Genomic DNA, 27,809 nt, shown 5'->3' on the forward strand with positions numbered 1-27,809 from the left:
TTACAATCAGATTTTAGATTTTATTGCATAATCTTTAGACATACAGGATGTCATCCACAGGCTTCATGAGCACTTCGGATCATTTTGTCTTTGTCTCTTCAAAAAAAACTTTTTGAAAAGTTATAAGCATTATTTTAATAGCGAGCTTAACGAAAACAAAAAGTTCACTTTCTCTAATGTTTGGAAATATACGTATCTAAGATTATATTTGATATACTTGACTTTTCAAAAAACTTTCATTTAAATTTAAATGGATTTTTTTGGCATTGTTGTAAAAGCAGCTTTGCAGTACATAAATATTAATACAAACAGTGACAGAAAGAACATATATCAGAGCTAAAGGTGTATTATACGTCAATAACAAACATAAAGATGCTATAACTCACATTTGTGCTCAAAGCAGAACCAGCAGTAGTATGCTCAAAATCACATAACGATAAATTTAAAGTGACGGTTTTCCTTCAAAGTGAAAATTCTGTCATCATTTACTCACCCTCTTGTCATTCAAACCTGCATGACCCTCCTTTCTTCCACAGAACACAAAAGAAGATATTTAGAAGAATGTTGTTAACAGCCCCCCATTCACTTGCATTGGTTGTGAATGGGGCTGTTTTTTTCCCAACATTATATTTTTCAAAATATCTTCTTTTGTGTTCTGCAGAAGAAAGAAAGTCAAACAGGTTTGAAATGACAAGAGGGCGTGAACTGTAAATGATGACGGCATTTTCATTTTGAAGGTGAACTGCTCCTTTAAAGGATGAAGTGAATAATTTGCACCTGCCACTGCAACTTATCGAATTGCCAACATGTTCCCATACTTATTAACCCAAAAATCACTGATAACAATGAGCTACAGTTATAGTACAACACTTCCATCCCTACGAGCTATAATAGTCCACCCTTTATCTTGAAGATAGCTCAATTTAAGAGACTGTTATGGCGAATTCCCTCTTGCTGAGGTGGGATTACACTGCTTCATACCCCTGTGAGTAATCAATAGAGAATCTTTGTTGTTGCCTCTTAGAACTCTGTATCCCTTCTTAAAGTTTAGCTGTGTTCCCATTTAAACACATTAGTAACACAGTGGGACCCAATCAATGGCGTCAGTATCATCACCCCCTACAGAGGCATCAGGGTATCGACCCACTCTGCACAATATGTGGTGTAACAACATCTGCTTCTTTCTTTCCTTCTCACACTGGCGCTATGACCGTCTCATTCATCTGAGTAGGTGACTGTTACATTACAGTAAACTGTGATTATTTGCTGCGGTTGATTTGTTATCAGAGCAGCAGCCAAACATCTGTTAACACCTCTGTTACTACCGTAGATATATCATTTCATATTCAAGAGTCTCTCTGTCGTTTTCCTGCACGTCATTCATTCAGGATGATTGTTGTGTGGTTTTTAGAGCGATGTGTAATTATTGAGATGAGTAGAAACAAGGAAAATTGCACAGAGATGGGAACAGCGGTAAGAGATTGTCAAACAGTTCTGTGTCAATGTACCAGATGTATTTTCACGGCTGCCATTCAGGAGGAACAAAATTAATCAGTTTGGGTTTTAATCCACGCTTAAATTTAACATGGGCGATTGGTCAAACTTGGGAACTATGACTCACCCAGATACATTTCTAATCAAAGGTATTATCTAAGTACATTTCAGAATATGTGCACAATGTATTAAAATGTTGGGGTTTTGTAACTAAAAACATATAAAATACTCAAATTAATATTTGCGTACCTTAACATAATGTATGTTTTACAGTGCTAAAACACTTGACTGTGACTTTACAAGCTTAATAAATGAGAAATCGATCCAGTCTTGCGTACTTATTACAGGCCTTACATTAAAAAAAAAAACTTTATAAAAGAAAAACAATGAAGTATACTTTAAGTCTAATTTCTATGTAGTTGTCAGAAATATTGTTTAAATTACACTTATACTGACAGAAAAGTCTATATTTGGCCTATACTTATACTTTGTCTATCTTGATCAAAAGAGGACATTCACAGTAGTAATACTACTCTTTTGATTGAGTTTTTTTAACTTTTTCACATACTTCAGTTCAAGTTAATACATAAATACAGTAGGCACATTGTAGTATACCTAAAGAACATAAATAACACAACATATATAAACTATAAGTATCATGTTAAAATGAAACTATCCAAACTACTTAACTGGTACTATTGTGCTTCAAAGTGTACCGTGAACACTCAAAGTAAGCTAGTATAATGTAGCAGTATTGCTGTATAAATGAACATGTAAGTTAGGCTAAGTCCCGATTTGAGCCCCTTAAAGTATTCTCTTAAAAACGCAATTTAGTCTCAACTATTAAAATAGTAAACTTCCATGCATACTTAATAAGTAAATATCACTTCAAATATACGAAAAAAGTATACAAGTATGCTTAAAATATACTTGAACTTTACCTTTAATAAAATTATCTTGAAGTATACCTATTTTTGTAATTGTAGAAATGTGGCTTAACGTAATTTCTTGTAGACCTCAGCATAGTTTTTAATTAATTTAATATAATTAATATACAATTAAATATTAATAGAAATGAAATAGAAACTTAAAATTGTTATATTACTAGCCACTAGCCAGACTGATAAACAAAAACAAACCGGAAGGTAACTTCGGCCCAGGCGTGTGTGTCTGATGAAGCCCTCTATGGTCAGACCTCACATTGCAATTTATAATATATAAAGTAAAACGCGAAACATATTTGCAATACGTAATCATTTACTTCATTGTTTAATTACTGACTTATTATTTCACGAAATGTAAAGTGTGGTCAAGTTTTTTTATCATCTACATTATTAATTCATTCGTTTTTCAGTGATCAAATGGTACTGAGATTGACAGATCTTCTCTATTCATCTCATATCCACGAACATCAAAGCCTCCGGGATTCTCCATGCTCTGCCTATTATTATGGGTAATATCCCACATCTTTCCCGAGATGAACTGATAATGGTGTCACAATGCTGTCACACATCTTCACAATGGGCTATTCTCCCATCTGTTGAGTATTTCGTGCCTTGCATTACTGTCTGCTGAAGTCTTATGTGTAGCAGACACTCGCACGGCCCCCCTCTCTGACCCTCCTCATCCAGAGAGCCCACGCAGATCCAGCCACTCGACCTGTGCATATTGTCGAGGTCACATCTGCCAGATTTTTTTGCTGTCCAGCCGCTGCCATTTTGTCCCACAAAATGGGTTCCTAAGAATGTTTAATTATGAATCCAACTTGTATCATTTAGAATCATTTTTAATTTGTCTTGGTGAATAGCACTTTTTCTATCACCCGACTGCATTGTGTAAGCATATCAAAGAGAGGAAATCCAATATTTTCTAATGAAAACCACTTCCCGCTACGAAAATTCATAAGAGGCTGTTTTGGAAATAAAATGCTAATACGTCTTTCTTGCTGACCTTTGAAATCTCCTCGGGTCTCAGATGCAAGTGCCATTGTTGTGGCAGCCATTTCACATCCAGCCACACCTGCAGTCATTTCACCATCATAAATGAAATCTCTGTCCTTCCGAAGATGAGCTGTCCATGCCACGGGCCGGATAATGGTGGCAACCCCATTACTCATCCCGGTCTTGCATGCCTTTGAGGAAACCATCATATCTGGCAGATCCATCAGAGAAGGCATCAGGCAGCCTGTGAAATTGATCATCTGCTCAGGAGATGGGAGAGGATGGCAGAGAGGCAAGGGGATATATTTTACTGGTTCCTTTAAATACTTAATGCCAGAAGGTGCCACGAAAAAAAGGAAACGTGCAGATCTACAGCAGCGAAAACGCTTGGAATAAAAGCCTTTAGGTGTATAGCATCTAATAGGTTTTTAATAAACATATAACAGTTACTTACGGTTCTTGAATCTGATTGGATGAGAAGTGTTCTAGAATACTGATGCTCTACTGTTCTGTATCATTCAACAACAGTGAAGCAGTGACGACAGGTATCTTCTATGCAAATTACTAAACTCGTACTACAAATTCACTAACATTAGGACAAGGTTAAGAACAAATTCATGCACGTGTTGTGAATTAGGCAGAAAGTGGGAGGTTCAAATGTGCGCATAAATACGAAAAATCTACACAATTATAAGTGAATGACACCCATTGTTTCTCGTTGTAGAATGACATTTATGATTTCTTTTTACCCTAACCATTGACAGTTCTCCCCAAAATGAAAATTCTGTCATCATTTATTCACCCTCTTGTCATTTCAAACCCGAGTAACCTTCTTTCTTCTGCAGAACACAAAAGATATTTTGAAGAATGTTGGTAACCGAACCAACTTCTATTCACTTCTACTTTATGGACACAAAACCAATGTAAGTGAATGGGTACCATGATCAATTGGTTAACAACATTCTACAAAATATTCTCTTTTGTGGTCTACAGAAGAAAGACTGAATATAAAAGAACGAAACCATAACATTGACTAATTCCACAGGGAGAAACATTACATTTGCGTGGTCAATGGAAATGTCTGTCATCTTTGCACGTGCCTCGAGATGAGTGGCTTCGTCCGGCACATGACAGTGGGGAAAGATGCTTCTTTGTATAGGAATGTCTGATTATCAATGTTATTATAACAGGCACTCTGGATCCCTTGGCAAAAAAGAGAACTCACTATCATTATTGCATCACAGTGCATGGGGACGGTAATTACTACCCAGAAACTTTTCTGCACCTTGCCAATTATACGCTACATCACATTCTCATGGGTATTGTATAACCAGAGCAGAATGAGTATATTAAAAGGGAAAAAATAATAAAAGAAAAGAGGACAAAACACATACTGCATCAAGCCGTATTAGTGTAGTTGGACCTTTACGGGTTCACATGACAATACAATGACATTAATGAAACTGAATGACTGATGATTCATTTAATTGTGCTCATCGAAATGTAAAATCAACTGCTCTTTGTATATATTCTTACATTGAATGTCTTTGTGCTTTGTAGAGCCAAGTTGGATAGATTCTGTTGGGAAACTTTCAGTAGGTTTCACGCCGGGTTGTTTTCATTAGTTGAATCTGACATCTGAATGCGTTAAAGCCGTGTAGCTTTCGAACACCTGACAGAATGAACGGTTTACGTCAGCTAGCCAGTTCATTAATGTCAAACATACACGTACCCTTATGTCTAAGTGTCAGCGCTGTAAACAGTTTCAATTACCTGCCCTTCTCTTTCTTACCGGTATATACATTAGATGTCACTACACTTAAATATTTTTAGAACTTAAGTCCCACAGACAAAATGGGAAAATAGCTGACACTGGCAAAGAGCAGAGTTGGCACTTATGAAGTTTGTTTCTAATTTCCTCTATAATGGAAAAAGAAGTAAAATGTTCCTAAATGCCCCCTATTGTCAGACCAGCAGGGCAATGTTTTTATAATGCATCAGTGTTTACGCTTTTAGTGGAGAGTCAAGATACCAATGGATTATTTAATGTTCAACCAAACAAAAATCTGATATTATTTTTCACCCTCCTGTCATTCAAAACCTGTGTGACTTTCTTTATTGGAAAATATATTTTAAAAATGTCTCAGTGGTTTGTGTCTGAACAAAGTCAATAGGGACCAAATGTTGATGGATACCAACGTTCTTCAAAATAACTTGTGTTCTGCAGAAGAAGAAAAAACATCAAATTAAGAAAACGTTTTTTATTTTTTGAGTAAACCTCAGATGTCTTCAGCTGTTTTCTTATATATATATATACAGTACATAGATTATTTTATAGGTATTTTATTACTGTATTTTTCAAAGGTTTAATCCTCTCCAACAAAATAGACAATTGTCATTCCATTCAGGGGCTGTGTGGAATCTAATTTTCCCACATGTACAGTGGTTTTTAGAGAGCCTTCAGTTACTTTTCTTTGCCAGTTTTGCCCAAATACCAAATACACACTCCAATGTCCATTTTGTTATCTTAACCGAGGATTGTAATCCCTTTTTTTGAAGCAGTAGTGTTTTTCTTTCGTATGTTTCCAGACAATTTTTGCTTCTAAAATGATATCAAATTTTGAGTGTTTTATTAGATGTAAATTGCAGGCTAATGATTTGATTGTTGAAGGGTTTATTGTGTTGTTTTTCCATCTAGTTTTCCCTCCCTTTATCATTTTCTTTTGAACAGTGGTTCTTACATGATACGACTCGATCTGGGGTCCACTGAAGGTACTTGAAGACGTGGAAGTAAAATCTGGTATTCTAAATTTTGAGTGTCATTTTGAGGCTCAGTTGTGTTCACATCAAAAGAGTCCGGTAATGTTTAATGGAAGAAAGATTAGGGTTAGATCTTGGTCAGAAAAACAGTGCAAGAGTCTTAAAGCAACCATGTATAGCCCGCAGTACCTTTCGGCTGTGTGTTTTCAACAAGATGATGTTAAGATTCGACCAAGTTAATAAAATAAATATCAGAGTATCTGCAGAGATATAATCTTTGTAAATCCATTAGGGGCCTCTTTATTTAACTCCCAAAGGAGGCGCAGCTTAATCTTCCCACATCGGGGGTTTTGGATAATGTCTTTATAATGACACAATCCAGGATACTGTCACGAGCCGGGTCATCAAACTCTCTCTCTCTTCTCTCTTTCTCTCGTCAATACGTAATGTTAATATTCAGAGAGGCTGTAGCAGGGGAGGATAAAAATCCCATGCGGTATATGAGCTCTTTGAAATGTTCTTGAATATTTGATAAATTGCACGACGGGGAACTTGTACTCAAGTTATTGTAGTCAAATCATAGGGGCCCTACGAAATACTGTACAGAGCACTAACAAAATCGTTCAGAGAAATGAAACACACAGACACAGCTATAGAGATTGCATTATATTTCCAAAAATATATGTACAGTCTATTACAAAGGTTACAAAGCAAAAAAAAAAGGTAAAAGAGGTCTATGTAACAAGAAATCGTCTAGGTATGACCATACAGTTTCTCAGCTGGGGAAAATACTTTTTTGACCAATGAATACTCTCCGTTCTCTTGCCACAGAAAAATAAATAATAAATCGACAATTCAATTTCAACTGTACATTTTTAACCTAAAGAGAAAACCGTAAAGCGAAAAGATCATTCGAAAATGGAAACCTATTAACTCTCTTTGGTCCTAAATGAGAAATTATGTACAACTGAAATAGTGAGGGTAACAATAATCAGCTGCGTGTGAGATAGAAAAATATAGTGCATTTTCAATGAGCTCACTACAGAGTACTTGAGTGAAAAAAGAAACGGCAATTATAAATAAAATATACAAGTTTTACAGTTAGAACATACACAAATTGTCCTCTGGTTTCGTGATTTCTCCGACACAATCAACAGTGCTGAACTCTTTGGAATATTCCATTTCATTTTTCTCTAGGTGGGGTCTCTCTATACGTCTTTCTCTTCAACTTCATAACAGGATACCCTGGTGCACCGTGAACTCAATCTATCCACATCACCGACTGTCATGACAAAACCTTCGCTACCAAAAAAGTCTGAAATAGCACGAAGCGCCTATAAGAAGAAAAATGGACAGATTTGTCATTGACCCGTACGATGGCCTCAACGCGGGATTGATTGAATCCAGGCGATAATCTCAAATTGGCTCAAATTGCTGTCACTCCCGGGGCCCCGGATCCATACGGAGAGGGTAAGAGCCCGCGAGGGGCCCCGGAGTGTGAGATCAGAGCGTGGGGAGAGTGAACTGAGCGACTGCAGCAACCGCTGAAGCTCGGGAGGTTTGTGCTGACCAAGAGCCTTTCCGCTTGCGTTCAATTCAAAGGCCTGGCACGGGCTCAGTGCTGAGGTTTGCGAGATACAGCGGATGGTAGACGGGCCCCTGACCAGGGCGTGATATGATCCACGGGGGACGTGCGCGCACACACATAGGCACACGCGAACCAGCTGGGTTCGGGCCTTTACGCTGGCTCGCGATGGCGTAAAATGAAAATAGCCAAACATTCACATAAATCCTCTAGTGACGCTGTGTCTTCTTACAGTCGAGAATAACACGGTAGATTTGCACAGCTGTTAATCACGGGGCAAAATAATGAGAATTCCACTGTGTTGTGAACATTTCAAAAGACACACAATCCTGATTTCAAAATAAATAAAATACCTTAGTGCTCCAAGCTGAGTAAAAAGATTATACAAGTGTTTTGTAAAGTAAAATGCAAATGAATGAGCTCTTAATGCTCTGGACGCAATTCAACGCTCATTTGTTAAGGTGAAAGGCAGTTATGGCACTAAAAGAAAAGATTAAACCTCTTGAGCTCAGAACATCAGGGAGGCGGAAGAAACGTGAGGAGAACATATAAACATTTAACCTCATAAGAACAACTTATTAAATTATACAGTACTGCCGTTGTTAAGTGGCTTTCAAGCAGTACATAATAAAAGTCTATATAGCATCTTAAATGTCTCAGCCTTGAGTAATTATTGCTCATATTGGTCAGTCTCTCCCCAACTCAGCTATGATCTCACAAAAAATCCTAATACCTAAAAATAAGAGCGATAGTTGACTTTTTTAAGGCAGTATCACTCCTTTACACCACAACAATGAAGTCAGTCAGTCACAAGGAATACAACCGATATTTAACAAAAACGAAATACTTCTTGCCGAAACAGATTTTGTTTCTAGATTAAAACAGCCGCATTTTTTTGCTTGCTTTTCTCTTTATGGAAACTTGTATTTATGGTAAATAATATCAATATTAAAAAGGACACATTCAACAACAGCACTGATAAGATCAACTCCATTCATGTGGTACATATAAACTTAGAAAGAATATTGCCACTGTAATAGTTGTTCTTACACTTTAAAAAACCCACCTGAAGTGGTTCTCAATTGTCTTTGTACTAATTCACATCTGAATTGTCATGTAGGACCGTAAAATAAACCGTCCGCTCAAACTATTCCTAAATGCAACCAGTGGGAAAAAAACACCCTCGGGAGCTTCATATAACCGTATGTGTAAAAAACAGTGGGATATTTTCATTCAATATAAAAGACTACTGCAGGTCAGATGGACTCACAGCCGATGCAATTCAGTCTGGAGAGAGCTTCATGTAAATAGTGCTAAAACCTCCTCGGCTGACTTTGAGCCTCTGGTTGGGTCTCTTTTCCCTCCGATGAGACATTTTACCCTGTTGTCAAGTCCGTAACGCAATCCAAAAAATACAAGCTGATACGAAATGAACCACATCGTCCAAATGTGGTTATTCCAAAACAATGAAAATCTCTCCAAATTCACTTCAGATATTATCTATAAGAATTAGACTTGCTTATTTTTATATTCACCCTTTTCGATATAAAAAAAACAGAAATCAGTGAAATCTATATCAACTATGAGCAAATTCGCAAACGTTTGTGACGGTGAAGTAAGGACAGTCCGTACAAAGCTTAAAAATCCCCTCAAACGCTCTGTCTCAAAGTAATGCGAGTTCTTTGGAGCTTTCAGAGTTCATGTAGGATTCTCCTTTGTCTGTCTGCTGTGTCCTCTCCGTTTCTCGGTTTCCAGCACCCTCGCCAAAAATCATTCGCCAAAAACTAAGGAATGATTCTGTTCTGTCAGTTCTGGAAGGTTAATCGCACCCGGAAGGAAGCGGCAAGTGTTTACTTTGTCGTCGATTTGTCTTCTAGTGTTTTTTTCCTGTGATTATCACCGTTCACGCGCTCTGCGGTGCTGCTGAGTTCCGATTGGTCGGAGCGGGCCGGGGGACGGGCCGTCCACGCCCATTACACCTGAATGCCCGTGCCGTGAAGATGAAACATCTGGGCTCTCATAGTCTGTATACTGCTCATGATCTTCTTCTGATGGCCCACCAAGGAGATTCCCAAACTCATTACATCCCTAAAGCAGAAACACAACGTTCATAAATCACAGCAATGGAGCATGAAGCGCCTGAGAGGTATTTCATTAATGGAGCAAAAGGAAATGGAAAAAAGGCCCATATTAAGTACAACATGACAAGGCTGAGTATGAGTCACGTGCTCTGATTAAAATTCAGAGCGATGCCAGATTCATATTGTGAACGAGAGCTGAAAAGACTCTTAGAAGGTTCTCTAGAGGTGAGAAGGTGCATTTCTATAGAGAGTTATGAGCGGGAAAGATTGTTCTCTTACTCGATGGTCATTCTAGCGACGCATTCCAGAGAGCTGTATCCGGCAGCTGTGAAGTTGTCCACGTATCTCTCCATCTTGATGGCTTCCAACCACTCGCTGACCAGTCGGAAGGACGCGAAATCTGGAGTGTTCTGGTCAAGCAGTGGGCTTATGGGTCTGAAGAGCAGAATGATTGTTATGAAGGACACCTACCAACTTTTTAGTACTGGTATGTAGAACAAGGAATGGGTCAAAACAGACTGTCCAACTAGATAATACATGAGTAGACAATTTTTTTATAATTTTTTAGTTATGATATCTTCCTGGCTACATTTAGCATTATGTCTGTAAGTTGCAACCCACAAACTAATGGATTTTTTAAATGGCCAGTTTCGCAAATATCTGTAATGTAATGTAACAAGTTGGTCAGTTCTGATGTCCTAAAAGCATCTGCATTATTATACTTTTGTTTTGAGTTTTATATTTTAAATAAACTTTTATATTTATATTTTTTAGTTTTCATGTTAATTTCAGTTAATATTTTAGCAATTTTGTTTTATTATTTCATTTTTTATGTCGCCGTATACGATTAATTTAGTTTTAATTTAGTTTTCGTTTATCATTATAATTTAAGTGCGTTAAAATTATTTCGTATTTTTTTTTATATTTCTGAGGCTTTTGTAACATTATTATTTATTTGTTTGTTTTGTTGCTATATAAGATAACTTTATTTATAATTTAGTTTTTGCTTATTATTATAATTTTAGTGCCTTAAAATTATTTCAGATTTTTTATTTTATATTTCTGAGGCAACATTAAAATTATTAAATCATTTTAGACCAATGTTTAATTAGATTTCTATATACAGAATTTTTTAGAAAGTTTTGATTTTAGTAAACCAAATAAACCTTGATTTAAATGTATAAAAGATATTGTAGATTTATTATAGGCATCACAATATTGCAGTTATTGTATAAAAAACATAATTATAGATATTGTATTAATGCTACACATATATAAAAAAAGAGAAAACACAAATAAACAAAATTGAAGATAGCATTATTTATTTATATTTAAAAATGTTTAATAGATATCGCAAGAATAACACTTTGCCAATTATTCTTTCATGATAACTGTGTAGTGAAAATCTGATATTGTGACAGCCCTAATACTGACAATAACATATTTATTGTAATCACAGATCAGTGATTTAGGAAACTGTTACTTTTATATCTTTTACCATTACTGTTCAAAGTAATGAAAAGGAGACCAAGACTTTCCTTTTTTTAATGTTAAATATTTTAATTAAAAAATGTGACGCATTGCATAAGGAATATAACCTCCCCCACAAGAAGCTAAAGTTCCCACAAGGCTTTAACATCTTAAAAACTCATCATGACAATTGATTTCAAGTCCTTGTTATTGAACATAAGGGCATGGAAGCCGTCCTGCTTTATTTATTCTTTTTTCATCTGCAAACCCCAATAAATAAACGAAATACCAGACAGATATATTTATTGATATTATTATCTTATTTTTTAACAAATACGCTCAAACCCTAAAAAAGGCCTGTAAGAAATTGTCGACATGTGTATAAAAAAAATACGGTACCAAGCAACTTCCAATCCATAAAAGCAAATCTGTGCCGTAAACAGCATCGTTTTCCTTTAGAGGAGATAGATAATAGCGGGGTGTAAAAATCAAATGGGCGTCCTCACCGTGTACACGTCCCCATCGGCGTTTTTAAAGTGTTGGGATTGCGGATCATTTTGTCAAGGATGCCTACGATCTGGTCAAACTTGGGTCGGTCGGCTCTGTCTTTCTGCCAGCAGTCGAGCATGAGCTGATGGAGGCCAGGAGGGCAGTCCATGGGGGCTGGAAGACGATATCCCTCCTCTATAGCCTTTATGACCTGCGAGATCACAGAAAGAGATGGAAAAATGACTAAAGGTGTGGACAAAAAGTAGAAATGAGAGACCAAGTAGAAAGAGACAGAACCAAAGACAGGCTTGAATTTGCTAAGAACGGTAATTTTCCTGAATCCGCACAGCTGCATGCAAAAGCGTCAAAAACGTTTTCAGAATCCGCCTCGGAGAAAAGGCACGAATACAAAGAGAAATGCGAACGAGCCATTAGTATCCAGATTGAAATATACACAAAGACAAATCCTTTCCTGCACCTCAAGCTCTCTCTTTACATCCTCTCTCCATTTTGCTCATCCTTTAATCAGGATTCTGTAAACAGCAGCTTTACCGGCTAAATCTTTCTGCGGTTTACCTCCAGCATTACCAACTTCAACAGAGGGAAAGTAGGCTAACCAGATGTGATTATTCTTGCTCCGGTTATTAGACTTGCCTGAGCACACGGAAAGGGCGCAGACTGCTGAAACTCTATAAGAGTGTGGGCTGGCACACTGAGTCGGGTCTGTCGAACAGCTGTCTGTGACCGTCATACCACCACGAGCCCGTGTAATTAAGCAAGATAACAAGGGTACGTCTAAACCAGGGATGATTGCATTGGATGCTTGGATGTCTCTGTAGTTGACTAGGTCCACATGTGTGGGTTTACGAATGCAACGGGACCGTGAAGTAATAAATCCACCTGCTTTTTCACCCAACTGATTAAACAATCTGAGTCAACTAAACTGAGAATTGGGTTGTCCAGGGCGATGCTTTCTTCCTCGTCTACTCCCGAGCAAGAGTAGACTGTTTATTTTCCCCGAATCCTCATCTGCTATTCTTGTCGTGTCTCACCAAACAAAGCTTGAGCTATGGAAAGAAAAGTGTCAAAACACAAAAAGTTGAAGAAATGTAAATATTTCTTCTTTTCTTTCTGGAGCCCTCGAGGATTTGTTCGCCTCCACCCGACGGGATAGAAAAACTGGCGCTGAGGCGAGACGAGTATCAACACTTCTAAAAGGCGCATGTTCGAATTTACATTTATTAACGAATGAGAGTGGTTTGACTGCACATGCGGTCTTTTCCAGTTTTGTAAAAAATTTGAAGTTTCTGTATGTATCGAGAATTCATCATCGGTCCCTCCGATAAGGGTTGTTTACCTTCTCTGAGGATGTTAAAGCCTGCGTTAAATTTTGACAAAGAATCAGGCTAACAGAGCAGCGTACACAAGACGAGTGCCGACATCCAGCGATGGATTAACAACACTTCTCCTCCTACATCTCATTAGCCCGAACAGTATCTGAATTTCAATCCAGTTCGAGTGGAACACCCCGAACGGCTGTGATCGGAATGATGAACAGCGCTCCCCTGTACCAATTTCTTCCAGACAAAAGCTTGGCCTGCAGATCATTCGGAAGGTTTTGCATGGCTAAGCAGATATCTTTGAATTGATTGAGTTCTGCTAATGATGAATTTGACTCACATTATCATTTTTCATTAGAAAAGTTGAAGGTGTACCGGGAATACGAAAAGGATCTCTACAAGCAAAACACAATTCTTTTTCGGAAACCCATTAAACCGTTTTATCCTCCAAATGTACGAGATCATCGCTGACAGAGTTGACATCTAACTTGAGATTTCAAAGCGTCAAACCTGTGAAAATAATTGTCCTGAAACTTAAAAACCAATAGATTACCTCCTTGTTACGGTGATTCGAATTTTAAGACTACCTTTAGTTTTACAAGGCCATAAAGTAAGACGAACTAACAAGAGATGTCTTTAAACTGCTAGAACTGCCTTGGCAAGTGAAAGGAAGCTGGAAAAGACGTCAGTTCTCCCAATTTTTGTTTAAACAAAAAGTAAGAGAGATGGGTGGGTTTTTTAAATGTGCAACAATATGCCGGACATTCTTTTAATGAACACAGACATGATCTGATGAACCTGGTATGACACAGGCATGATGTTATAAATCATGTTTAGCCTTCTTTTCAATTTTGTTCGCTATGTATCTATAAAGCTGTGACTTACATCCTGGTTGGACATGTCCCAGTAAGGTCGTTCTCCATAGGACATGACCTCCCACATGACAATCCCGTAGCTCCACACATCGCTGGCTGATGTGAATTTACGGTATTGGATGGCTTCCATTGCTGTCCACCGAACTGGGATCTTGCCCCCCTGAAAAATGCACATTAGAAGGATGAGCAACAAAATGTATAACAACCTGTATCTTTTTTACTACAACCAGTATCTTACATCATATAGGATGCACAGAATGATGATTCAAAACAGAGATTCTGTTTCATTTATAATTAAATTCTATTAAAAAATCTACTCTATATAAAAATGCCCTTTAAATTAGGGGGTATTTATTTTACTGGATTAAAAAAGGACAATCTTACATGGTACTGTAATAAATAATTATATTAATTAAATGTAAAATATATTAATAACATATTAAATACATTATGAATTTAGAAAAAGATTGTAACTTTTTTACACAAATTACTTAAATAGATTTTCATATGTTTACTTGTGAAGACACAGCACATTTTGTCGACCTCTATGTTTAAAAAGGTTAATATATATATATATATATATATATAAATTGTTTGCAAAAAAGTTGCCGTAAAAATATACGTACTCATAATATAAATATTTAGGTCACACGAGCAATCCCTAGCATAGATGTTCAATCCCTTTCTTATAATTCCTACCACAGACAGCCACAGGCAGCATCTATATTTGCTCACCTCTGATGCACGAGTTGATTTGTTTATTCTGACAGCGCCGTGGGTTTTTAGACAGGTACGCCGAGACAACGGCGGCTTAATTGACTCACCGTCGTTGTGTAGACAGCCTCGGGATCGTCGTCAATCACTCTGGACAGGCCGAAGTCGGACACTTTACATACGAGATTGCTGTTGACGAGGATGTTCCGCGCCGCCAGATCGCGATGGACGTAGCCCATGTCGGAGAGGTACCTCATCCCCGCCGCAATGCCGCGCAGAATTCCCACCAGTTGGATGACGGTGAACTGCCCGTCATGCTTCTGCATGAGAAGATAAACACGATTGACTATCCATCTCAGCCGCGCATCCATTGCGAGCGGCGGAATGGTAAAATGCGTTGGGTGTAATGAACAGAACAGAAAAGATATTGTGTTCGCTGACCAGATTGTGTAGGGTGGTTTATACGTACCCTGAGGAAGGCGTCTAATGAGCCGTTTTCCATGTATTCAATTATTATCATGACTGGTTTTCCTGAAAGAGCAAAGAACAGACTCTATTAAAATGAAGCTCGGCCAACAAGAGCCGTACGAAAGCGGTAATGAGAAACAATTCTGAGACCATTCTACAACTGGAGATTTTCTTATTAACGTTTTTGTGGAGGACATAGCTTTAAAACAAAAATTTAATACAAATTTAGCGGCCTTGAGTCAAAAATAACACAATCCTAATAGAAACTGAATTCAGAATTTCACACTAGATTTACGTCTTGTAACCTGCCGATCTGCATAGCAAAAAGACACCTGACCAAAAGAAGATCTTAATAAATCATTTCATAATCTCAAAACTTGCGTTACCACATAATTCAAACTGAATTATATAAACTGCTAACCTCTGGTGACCACGCCCTCGAGATGAACCACATTCGGATGATCGAACTGTCCCATTATGCTGGCCTCGCACAGGAACTCCCGCCTCTGTTTCTCGGTGTAGCCTACTTTCAGCGTTTTAATAGCCACGGAGACGTCCCTCTTTCCGGGCAGCTTCAGCCGTCCGCTGCACACCTCTCCGAACTCTCCTGTGACGCACACAACCACCCACAAGCTGAGTCGTAGCTCTCTGCGCCGACTTTAACACCGTTACCTGCACCGCGTTACCTAATGCGTATCAGTCAAGCTGGCGGCAGGACTCGGCATTATATGATGCTATGCATCAGTACACAGGGGAGTGCAACCGAGAGAGCAGGTAATTGGATATGCTATATAGAGGACACGCTAACGTACTTATACGGTTCGTAACTAAAAGGAATGCGGCGGCAATTTATCAACGGTGATACATTTATGTGCACGCTGGCCTTAAGAGAAGACATATTAATTATAAACCAATCCTACAGCGGCGCTATCAATAACCAGAGGCCAGAGAGATGTCTTGGCTGCTATCGAGAGTGTAAATATTTGCCTGTCATTGTGATAAATGACAGAGGTGTGTGACTAAAGTGAGGCGGCAAAGAAGACAGGAGGAGCTCACCTGCGCCGATAACCCGCTCGATCTTAATGCAAGATGCATCTAGCTCCTTGGCAAACTGATGGACAGCCCGGTTCGGGTCCTCGTATGTTTCAGGGTCGATGTAGGTTTTGGTGCCTGGAAATTTAACTGTAAAAGGGTAAGAGGATTACTGTTACGATTAAATATGCATGCAGCACACACACAGAGGCCGTGATGGACGGATGCGATTACCGCAGGGTAGAAACACAGGGGCTAAAGAGCCTGGCGTGATGGAAGACGGCATGTCAAAAGGTCTCTTTCGTCTGATGCTTTTACTTTCTGCACATATTTTAGAAAAGCCACGTTACATTTTCTTGTTAGCGTTCTCGGAATTGAGCTGAGAGACATTAGCTGTATTGCGTGGCAAGAGCATTTGTAGCTGTCACTCAACGTGTAATGGGTTTTATGAGCCGGAGCTATTGTTTGAATGTGACGAAACTTCGGTTCGGGTATTTTGCTCCGAGTCAGAGAGTGAGAAAATATCCATATGCGACATCAAGACTTCACTTTAGACCCAATTAATGTGTTCAACCAGTCTTACTATCTAATCAAATCCTATAATTACATCGCTACCTGTCAACTTCAACGTTAAGCCCCATTTAATGAGATGCAAAAACTAATAGGCTACATCACGCTGCGATGAAAACGACTAAAACGGACTGTTGTTAACGAGTAATTAAATTACTAATTTGCAACAAACACGCTAAAGAACAGAGAGGTAGAGCATTTGCCTAATATCTCCCCGCTCCTTCACATGCCTTGGCATCTTATATTTACTTCTTTCCTCGCATGCTAAAATTTCTTCCGTCCGTCTAAGCTGTCGGTGAATCTGATACAACGCGTGTTTGTATCGGACGCGTGCGACAAATTGGGCTTACGAGGCAGGTGTGTGCCTTATCTGCCTTTTGTCAACCCAGCTAGACTCTCACGGCTTTGCGTCTCAGACTAGATTCCCTTTTTAAGCTCTGGAAGATGTTATTTGGAGCTTTTGGTGCTGTTTTTTGGCTATGTTTTGCCACAGCGTAGGTATGGCCAGAAGAGGTGCTCTCCGGGCAAGGAAGCAAGCGAGGTTGCGCTGCCCCGTACAAGCAAGCTGCGCCACCTTGAACCTTTGTTTCCAAATCAGCACTTTGCCTGCAGCGCTGATCATTAGCACAGCAAGTGTGGGAAGGCCATCGCCGGCTCTATCTCCAGGGGCTTCATTAGGGACTGCTGAGAGGAAACATCATACTGGCCGAGAGGCCTGCGAGCAAGGGTTTAGAATCTGGAGGAGTCGAACACCTCGAAGAACGTCTGAGAGGTCTGAGGGCTCTCTTTAGATCTTAAGCGCGAGGACTTGGCGGTTCGATATCTGCTAATGGCCCGTTTTTATGAGGGTTGTGACCTAGCTTTTCACCACAGCCGAGTCTATATCCTGTTCGGAGGCGATTCATTCCCCCTTTCGCCCTCTCCCCCTCCCCTAAAAATTATGTAACAGTTTCGACCATAGAGTTGCATTGCGCACTGTACTATACTAGTTGAATAATTTTTCTAAATAAAATAAACTGTATGTTAATGAAATACATTTACTAAGCAACATTTTGACACGTGACCTTCTTGCTCTCAGAACAAAAGGCGAACCTGCAGACTTTCTTTTTTATATGTATACCATTTTTCTACCTTTGGTAGATCTTGCTTACATGTTCTATTCTATTTACTGCTGTCAAATCGATTAATTGCGATTTATCCTGTAGCCTGTTAACTGTCACCTGTTTTTATGTATTTTTCACTCTAAGAAACATAAACCTTTTTTAATTTTTTTTGCAATAATCAGCTATTTTTTTTTTCAAACCCGTAAGTCTGTTTCCAAAGAAGTCATGAGTTACCGCATTTTAGTTCCAACATGCGTTTTCATGTGTAGGCTCAAAAAGGGCTCCGACAGTTAATGGTTATGTATAATACATGTGTGTGTTATGTGAAAGGAACAGCCATGCATATATATATATATATATATATATATATATATATGTAACAAATATTGTAACAAATATATCATATAAACACAAACATTTATTTTTGAACCAATTAATTGCGATTAATCGATTTGACAGTCAAAATTCTAATCTGTTCTGTTTCGTTCAAAAACTTGCTAAAATCTATAGGCGTGACTCAAAGATGTTATTTTAGATACCGCCTTTAGACTGGAGTTTATTAGAGAGTGTTAAACAGTAACAGTTGATCTGAACATTGGTCGGTGCTGTACAGCATGAGTGCGTGCGTCTCCACTACTGTGCAGATCAGTTCCAGCTCTGGTCCAACACACCTGCCCGTAATTCAAGTGTGAACCCAAAGACCCTGATTAGCTGGTTCAGGTGTTTGATTAGAGCTGGCAATAAACTCGGCAGGACGGCGGGTCTCCAGGAGCTTCGCCTGACCACCGCCGATGTGTATATGTATAATGAGCTGATGAAAGCTGGCACTCACATTGAAAGTAAAGCTCTTCGTCTCCTTCCTGATCTGCCTTACTGTAGCCACAGTGTCTGTGCGTGACACAAAAAGAAACTAATTAATGACATGCAGTGACCAAGAAAATGATTTCATACATCACAGGGCTATGGAGGGCAATGCGTCTGTCTCTGCTCAAACTCAACCAGAAATGGCGAGAAAACGTGGATTCTTGGAGTCACGGAACAGAAATGCAGCACATTTATTTCTGTGAGCTTTGGAATAAATCGATCAATTAAATGCAAAAATATTTGTGTTGGCTCATTGTGATTCAGAAAGACTGTTTGAAAGTCTTTGGGAAAACTTCAGGAATATATAAATAATCTTGCATTTGCCTACAGCTGGAAATGATCTATCCATCTGAACATTGAGAATAACTCAGAAAAGAATTTAACTGACATGGAAAACCAAAGTATTCAGAGCATTTTGTGTTGATGGACATGCAGGGAAGCGATGTGCGTGTCCGTGACCATTTCATGTATATTAGTTTACTCCAATAATATGACAAACAGCATGAGTGATGAGTTTTTTTACATGACAAAAGGCAGTTCTGGTTAATCGACATGCACTGCAAAGCGTTCTTTTCATATTCAGTGTTGTTTTTTTGCGCATTAATATCTAAACATCCTTCCAAGATAAAAGTAACAGTGTAAAGCAGTGTAAAAGTTTAACTGTGTAAAAAATAAAAATACCAAATAATTGTAAACTAAAAATATCGTTTGTGGTCCTCTTTGTAGTCAAACAATACAGATTGATCTCAAATAATAGTTTTTAACTGTAATGTTACCAAATTTACTGAGGTTTTTGTTTAACACACACAGACACACACATAAATTACCAATAGACTTGAAAAAAGTTGTACTACAAGATAATACAAGACTCAGAGAACAAATCGTATTATTTTACATAATTTTGGGTCTAGTACATTCATCTTGCTTTGGGATATTTAGATATTTTTCCCGGAAAAGACAAAACTCACACACACACAAAGATTTTCTCTATGGCGAGTAACAGGTAAACAGGTGTGATTATTTGTGAAGGGAGAATTCACAGTTCTGAATCTCATCCTAGGCTAACAGCATGAGCGTGTGACAGGGGAAAATGCATCAGAGGTCATTCCCACAGTGTACGACATGATGGTGGGTGGGTGTGATCACACGCAGGGGGACGAGGGTGTGAGACGTGAATTCCACAGCTATAGTGGCCTTTGAGGGACAGAAAGGCAAACCGAGAGAGCGTACGAGACTCACAGTAGTGGAGAGTCAATGGGGGCCGCGAGAGCGTACCTTCTCCCTATGATGAAACCGAATACCATGAAGACCAGGATGATGGTGCCGGCCACGGCAACCACGGCGATGATGATGACCGGATTCTGCTCGCTCGATATAACTGTAGCTGCGATTGAAGCACAAACACAACACAGAATATGGAGTGAATGAGAACAAGCTGTCAAAGGCAATCCTATGATCTTAGTTTAGAAAACACAAGACGAGAGGAGACAGCCGGATAGCTTTGTTGCGAAGCACAAAACAAACATTTTTTTCACTGTTTGCTCTATTGAAACCAGTAATACAGGCATTTGAGAGGCACAGGGCTATGCGGCAGGGAGGGGCCGGCTCTATTTTAGGGTCTCGCTGAGCGCACGGTTCTACTGTTTCTGAAAGTGGGCTTAATAGTCCCCGATGGTAATACAGTTCCCTGCATTTGAAACAATGACACATTCAGGTTGGATTGTTTCTTGTTAACATAGAACATCTTATTGCATAAAATACACAGTGTCTTAGTGCTTAGACGGCTTAGTTTGTCAGCTAACGGGTCTCCCAGCCGCATCGCCAAAAACCAGTTGAAATAACTATAGCTAAATAAGAAACATTTAAGACATTAAAACCAGTTAAAAATGTACAATCATAGCTAAAAAATAGCTTTTTACATACTGCTTTTCTCACCAGATCCAGCTGAGTCTTCTTTGGTGGTGACCTCCAGTCTAGGACCGAAGGTGCCGTACCCGGCAGCCGTGAACGCCCGGATCTGAAAGATGTACGCTGTGCTGGGTTTCAGATTATTGACTGTGGCCGAAGTGAACTTTGACTTCACCGTGGAGTAAATGCGATCCTTCTGGTTCTTCGGGTTAAAAAAAAGCACAGCAAAACAAAAACTTAGTCCCAGGATATCAAAAGAGCAAATTCTTCAGGCAAGGGTGGTCACGGCGAAGTGCTTGGCAGAGAATACTGCAGCATTTGGCCCTTTTCACACGCAAAGAGATCAAGCGGAGGCAATATCCCAGTATTTCATCCGTAACCAAGGTAACCGGAAACAAGCTGTTTCAGAGGAGCTGGTGCTTCATTTACAATTGGAATGTCAAAGAGAGCTCGAGGAAACACAAACATGCGGCGTAAGGCTGCATCTCAATTTGCATACCCTCCGTTTTTATAAACTGTGCAAGATTAGGCGAGTCACAAATCATTATGTGTAGGAAATTATTCGGCAGTGGTTTTCAAAAATGTATTGCACCCGTCTATGTTTTTTGGACAAATATTGCTCATAACCTCAGACTGGGTTCACTTTGACGGTTCTCTTTGACTATTTCCAGGAGGAAAATGTTAAGCTTTTTAGAAGTAATTTAAATAATTACTATTGCTAATAATTAGCAGTTGCATGTCCATTGCATCAAAAGTGCTTCGAACCTGCATCATCCACGGCCAAAGCTGCGCCACGGCTCATGTATTTATCCCCTGATCTGTAAATTATCTCCTTGGACTCTGAGCAGGAAAAAGTCTCAAATGAAATGCCACAGGCTGTTAGAAGTGAAGTCAAGCTTGTTTCTAATTTCCAAACTGGACAGACCTCAGGAAGAACGAGCTGCTCATGAGAACGGTTCAGAGCAGAGTCCAACAGGCCAAGCGCTGAAACCCGGTGAGCAAACGATCTGGACCTTCCTGCTTATGCTTGGCTAGTTGACGTATAAATTTGAGCGTGTACACTATGAAGCAGTGCTTCATAATGGATGGAGAGACCCAGCAGTGGAAAGAAAATGCATGGCTGAGGTGAAGGAAATTAAGTGAGTGTGTGTTTTTTGAGACTACACTTCTGATTAATGTTTTAGTGACAGCGTGTGCGTGCCCGCAAGGGATTGTGGGTTGTTTTTCATTGAACAGATGCTCGTGTACAATCCCAGACATTAAGAGGTACGTGCGCCAGACTGTTTGTGCGTTACAAAGTGGTCTCAGACTTGTGGCTACGGTCCTGAAGAAGATCTTGTGTACATTATTGTGTATGTTTGTGAAAGACCTCAGTCTAATTAAAGTCTGTTGAGTGGCTCATTTATTAATGCAATTAGTCCGGAAGAATCCACTCACGCCAGAGCGTGTGACTGCGAGCTACGTGTGCAAGAATGCAAATCATAAAAAGATGAAAAAATCAGTAGGTTGCATGGGAAATGAAAACCTGACAGACACACGGTCTCTGTTTCTTTTCCAGCTCTGTCTATCAATTCTGGAACACACACACACGGATTCATTAATAGCTTGTGTTGTGGAGCAGGTGGTGTGCACTCACTTTCTCATAGTACTTGATCTCATATTCGGTGATGACGCCGTTGGGCTGCTCTGGTTCCTGCCAGGAGAGCTGAACGCTGTGTTGCTGTACTCGCTCCTTTATCACCTCGCTCACTTGAGACGGTGCTGAAAGAAACACAGAGAAAGAAAAGTTGCTTTTTTACTTTATTTCATTTTGTTTCAACTTATATATTTTTTATTTTGCACTACTGGGATTTTGTTTTATTTGCTAATATTACTTGTGAGTTTGCTCTATTGTTGCAGCATCCATGCTGCAAATGCTTTGGGAAAACAATATAACATAAAAAAAGAAATATAAATGGCTTGAAAATGGCTAAAAAAAGTTGTATATATTGATATTATTTAAACTTTTGTTTGATAAATATTTGTATATGCATTGCATCAAAACTGTGCTCTATATTGTATTTTTATTTAATTACAATAAATATGCTTTTTAAGATATCATTTTCTCTATAAACATTGTCTAAACCTGTATTAACAAGACACATAAATACATAATTTCAACAAACAATAATATTGGATGTTTCTGCATGAAGTATATAAAAACCCACACGAAGCCAACAAGAAGATAATATATTCATAAACGCATTACAAAAACGAAATAAAAAACTATTCCCTTGCAGTAATGCTAATTCAGTACCTGTACGCACGCGTACACACACACACACACACACACACAAATAATGTTGTGTCTCTCAGTCACTACTCCAGCTCTGATGAATATTCACTTGGTGGCTCCTAAATGTTTACACCTCATAATGGAAATTTCAATTACTGAGCAAACAACAGAATACAGCCTTATCCCAGCCAGAGTAAAAACGCAACGTCTGGCTTATGAATGTCAATTAAGTCAAATTAATTCTGCCGACGCGGGCGGAAGCGTCTCTCATATCCCCCACATGAGTGAGCCCGTCCGGGTGCTTTTCAAAGAAATACACGCGTACAACCCCGACATCCACATTCCGCCATCTCATTTATTCTCTGCCTTTAGCGTTTCTTCCCCAACAGTGGCTGTGTTTTTTACAGTGTGCTATAATTGTCTTTAAATTACAAAGTTATTGCACACTTTGTACGTTGACTCGCCATAGCTGCCATTTCAAAATGCAGTATGAATTCGAAATGAGGGGCTTGTGGGTAACCCAAATTAAATTTCTTGTTTTTAATAACCTCAGAAATAAGATCCATCTCAAATCTCAGAAGGTAACCTTTGGCTGAGGACATCTTGGAAGGAGCGGATGGAAATGTAGCACTCATGCATACACCATTAATGAGATGTGTCCACTCTCGACGGACATCTGTTAAAGTAAGAAAAGACAGAATTCCCACAAGTAGATGGAATGGAAAAAGAGAATTAGTCTTTGAGAGGAATTTAGCTGATGTGTGCGTGTGAGAGAGAGACAGTCGGAGAGGAAAATGAGTGAGAGACCTGGTAATGTCTCCATATCGTGCTCGGTGAACCGTCGAGGGCAAGGATCTGAGGTCGTGACCCTGTTTGACCCCGGATTTTGTTGGGCACTGACCTTGTGGTAATGAGCGGTTAAGGATTAAAACCTCATTATGGGTTATCCGAGACTCCAGGCACCAGGGATGGCGAGGCGGATCCAAAGCGCAACAGTCGATTTGTGTTTTGACATATTTAGTGTAATCCAACTAAAACAATGTGATTTACCATCTTGATCAGCCATGCCACACACACACGTCTGGTAAATTATCTCCGTGGAGACATTCCATAGGTGTAATGATTTTTATACTGTACAAACTGTACATTTTATCCCCAAATGTACCTCTAAACCTAAAGATCATAGAAAACTTTGTGCATGTTAGATTTATACGCTTTTTTGCCCATGGGGACCAACATTTTGTTCCCACTGTGATACGAGTCCAAACACACGCATGCGTTTTATAAGTCTATAAACACAATTCCTCCCTCAACTGAAAACTACAGCATCAGGACCGACTGCTCAAACAGGAGCGATTTTCCACATTCAGCAGCAGTCAAAGTAGTCTCAACTTCTCAGAATCTGTGTTTGTTTTTCGCCTCTGTCCACATTCATTGTATGCATAGAGTGTCAATTACCCATGAGGAGTGGGGCAACGCAGTCAGGACACAGCAATTTAAAGAGCACACTTGTACGCCACCGAACCGGTTGTACTGGAGTAATTGGATCTTTTGGCCCTTTCAACCGACTGTTGGTTTGTAGAAGATGCGGAACTGTCTCTAGGAGTAATAGTGTCAGTCCTTTTAACCCGATCAGGGAAATGAAAGTTGCGAGTATGTCTGCTGTTACTTTTCCCAAAGAGGCTTGCGAGTGAAGTGTTTTCTTGTTATTTCTGTATATCTATTTCCATATCCACCTCTGAGTCTAGATGCACTATATAAACCACACTTCGCTCAGAATCTGTAAACTCAGGCCATACGTTAACAAACATCAACTTCACAAGTTACAGAAGCTTCTTGTATAAGGTACACATAAAAAAGTACATCCTACTGGTTGTTTTTTCAGAGTACTTTTTTTCACAGTTTTTTAAATGAACATTTTACTTAACTTTTTTGTCAAGTTTTTTTCACACAGTTTTTAATACCTAAAAAAATGTGTTCAAAAACTTGACAAAAATGTTAGTAAAATGTCCTTTTTAAAAAAAGGTGTGCAAATACTTTAAAAAATATATTATTTGCAAAAATTATCCAAATTAACACAAGAAAATTAAGTAAATTCTACTAGTTGTTTTTAAAAGTAGAGGAAACAAAAATAACATTTAGTGCTGTCAAATGAATCGATTCCAAAGTTTGTGTTTATATAATATATCTATAAATGTGGCGTGTATATTTATATATATACATATATTACATTATTTTTATTTTTATTTTTACATACTGTATATTATATAAAGACAAACATTTATTTTAGAATCGATTTATCACAATTAAAGACTAATAAAATTACAGTCACTAATTTGAAGAAAGTAATTCAGATTGTGACAACATGAGGGTGAGAAACATGATTTTCATTCAAATTCCTTTGTAGAGTATTATTTTGACAATAAGGCTCTAAAACATGTGTTACTATCAAGGTTGAAGTGTTCACAGACCACCTGCACTTGTACCACAAAATCCGATTCAGCATGTTCCAGTCTCATCTGTGCTGTAAAGTCTCATTGAGATTAACTGTTTAATGAGACAACGCTCCACTTTCCAGATGTTCCTCGAGTCCTTCTTTCATATATCAGATATCTTAGTGTAGAATCTACTGCAAAAAGACTTTTAAAGCATCCCACAGAAGGAACGTTTACAGTTCAGATTTGTGGCTTGCTTTTAGATTCCTCAAGTGATAGCAGCCATACCACTTACAAAAAAGGAACTTTAACAAGGCCAGATTTGCCCATAAAAATGTATTGATCTGGTCTTGAAAAGGTAAAATACAAACATCTAACCAGCGTTTACACTAAGCACACCTGACAACATTTAATACCAACCTTTCATCATAACGCGCCGCCTCTCACTGCTGAGAAACGGAAACGGCCGGTGCCCTCTTCTCCACTGAGAACTAGCCGGGTAATTGTGAATCGAGCGTGGTGACAGGACTCATATCGACTCAAATCTGCGAGCTGCATGAGAGACCCTGAGTTCAGCGTTAATATGGAGGAAATGTGTCCCTCACTCCCTCTCCGAGCCACCTTCCCCGTGGTATGTTTAACCACTGCCCTATAACAGCCATTAATGACATGCTTACTTCAGATCGCTCCCGTATTTATCGCACGTAAGGGCCCTTGCGCAGCAGAAAATCGCATAATTGTTTCGTCTTCTTACGTGACGTGTTAGGTGGCGCCGTTTTCGCATTCGGTGGCCGGATGATATAAAAGCAGATATTAGTGACCTTCTAGAGCCTCTTAATGCATAAGTTAATTCAAGCAGAAGCAAGCTTCTATCATGTTCTGCATTAGAATACATTAGGGATACATTATGCATGTTTTTATATACTCTTGCTTCCTTTTCTCTCTCTCTCTCTCTTCTTCTGTTGGCTGGCTGAGTTTCTAGAGCATGAGCATCTGAAAGCGAAAAGCACTAGAATGTCATTTCATTATAAAAGACAAATCGTTTCCCACTCTGCTTTGCTTGCGTGGTATTAGCTTTGAAGTATTTTAATTATCGAGCCACTTAAGTCAAGGCTGTCACACTCAGGACCGCCGCGTTTTTTATCCATCTCAAAACGACCGTATTACACGGGCGCCGAACGTTTATCGAGAGACGCCGGCTGAAAAGAAACCGCAGGCGAAACGAAACTCGAAGGCGCTTGACTTCCTTTCTTTGACAAAGTCTAGGTGGAGGACAGGTAAAATGTTTGGTTTTGCTGTATGATGTGTGATGCAGATTATGCAGTTTGATGCATGGCTAAAGACACGCCGCGGACACGCAGGGTGGGCCCGTGGGGGGATAGGGTTGTCCTCTGTGCGGATTCCAGTCATTAGGTGGATTTTTATTATTACGGACATCATTCGGCTGGAGCACGAAATTTTAATAGAGCTGGGCCTCCCACAGACGCTTTTCCAGAGGCCTATGAAAACATCAAGATGGGCGACGGAGCCCTCGCCGGACGCACACTAACGAGGGCTGACGTAATCGAGGCTCCATAGCTTGACATTTTGACTCCGAGGGAAAGAAAGAAGGATCTCGATTCAATGTTTGCCGTTTCCCATGAAAGAGATGGAGCAGCAATATTGCGAGTGTGTGTAAATGAATATGCGAGCAGGAAGACAGACAGCGTGGGTGTTAGACCTGCCTCATTATTGCCTGTGGCTCCCAAAGAGTATTTGAGTGTGTGTGTGCATGAACGTCCTCTTGTTCATCCTGACTGCTGCTGCTTCGTTCACAAGTGTTTGTGCATCTATTTAGACTAACCAACATAATGAATCCCAGCTATGGGATTGTGTGTAGGTGTGTAATCTGTCTACATCCAGTGTTGTTATCATCGTAAACAAAAAGGAAAACATTTTTGGTAACTGAAAACAAAAAGTCGCAACGCAAGTCTAGCGCTGTCAAACGATTAATCGCAATAAATCGCATGCGGAATAAAAGTTTGTGTTTACATAATACTGTATATGTCTGTGCACTGTGCATATTCAGTTTGTATATATAAACATATACACATAGATGCATATATAGAAAAATGTTAAATGCAAAAATGAATAAACATTTATAAATCATTCAAATTATTGGTAACTAATAATAAATACAAGTAAATATTTCCTAAATATGTTTACATGTATGTGTTTATAAATACAAAATGAATATGCACAGCGCACATTATGTAAACAAAAACTTTAATTCTGGATGTGATTAATCGCGATTAATCGTTTGACGGTCCTATTGGGAACATAATTCATCAAATGTTTTGTGAATACATGAAATCAAGTAAATCATTGAAAACAAAACTAAAAAGAAAAGAAAAAATATATGTTTTT

General features: G+C 38.9%; 1 protein-coding gene across 7 annotated transcripts in view; it reads right to left on the minus strand.

The window, feature by feature from the left end:
* Nucleotides 1–6,847: 6,847 nt before the first annotated feature.
* Nucleotides 6,848–27,809, minus strand: part of epha7 (eph receptor A7) — a 68,148-nt gene continuing 47,186 nt past the window's right edge. Inside the window, exons 6-17 of one of the 7 annotated variants that reach the window (XM_056764003.1) lie at nucleotides 22,330–22,454; nucleotides 20,721–20,895; nucleotides 20,061–20,169; nucleotides 18,754–18,809; nucleotides 16,273–16,386; nucleotides 15,638–15,823; nucleotides 15,218–15,279; nucleotides 14,859–15,068; nucleotides 14,045–14,194; nucleotides 11,837–12,030; nucleotides 10,140–10,295; nucleotides 6,848–9,867 (exon numbers count right to left, since the gene is read on the minus strand). In XM_056764003.1, the coding sequence (XP_056619981.1) occupies nucleotides 9,753–9,867; nucleotides 10,140–10,295; nucleotides 11,837–12,030; nucleotides 14,045–14,194; nucleotides 14,859–15,068; nucleotides 15,218–15,279; nucleotides 15,638–15,823; nucleotides 16,273–16,386; nucleotides 18,754–18,809; nucleotides 20,061–20,169; nucleotides 20,721–20,895; nucleotides 22,330–22,454 (1,652 nt within the window). In that variant the 3' untranslated portion in view covers nucleotides 6,848–9,752. Of the gene's footprint in view, nucleotides 9,868–10,139; nucleotides 10,296–11,836; nucleotides 12,031–14,044; nucleotides 14,195–14,858; nucleotides 15,069–15,217; nucleotides 15,280–15,637; nucleotides 15,824–16,272; nucleotides 16,399–18,753; nucleotides 18,810–20,024; nucleotides 20,170–20,708; nucleotides 20,896–22,329; nucleotides 22,455–27,809 lie in introns of all 7 variants that reach the window. The other 6 variants (XM_056764001.1, XM_056763998.1, XM_056764002.1 and 3 more) reach the window with 6 other exon arrangements.

This window comes from Triplophysa dalaica, chromosome 13, assembly GCF_015846415.1.
Source record: "Triplophysa dalaica isolate WHDGS20190420 chromosome 13, ASM1584641v1, whole genome shotgun sequence".
NCBI lineage: Eukaryota > Metazoa > Chordata > Actinopteri > Cypriniformes > Nemacheilidae > Triplophysa > Triplophysa dalaica.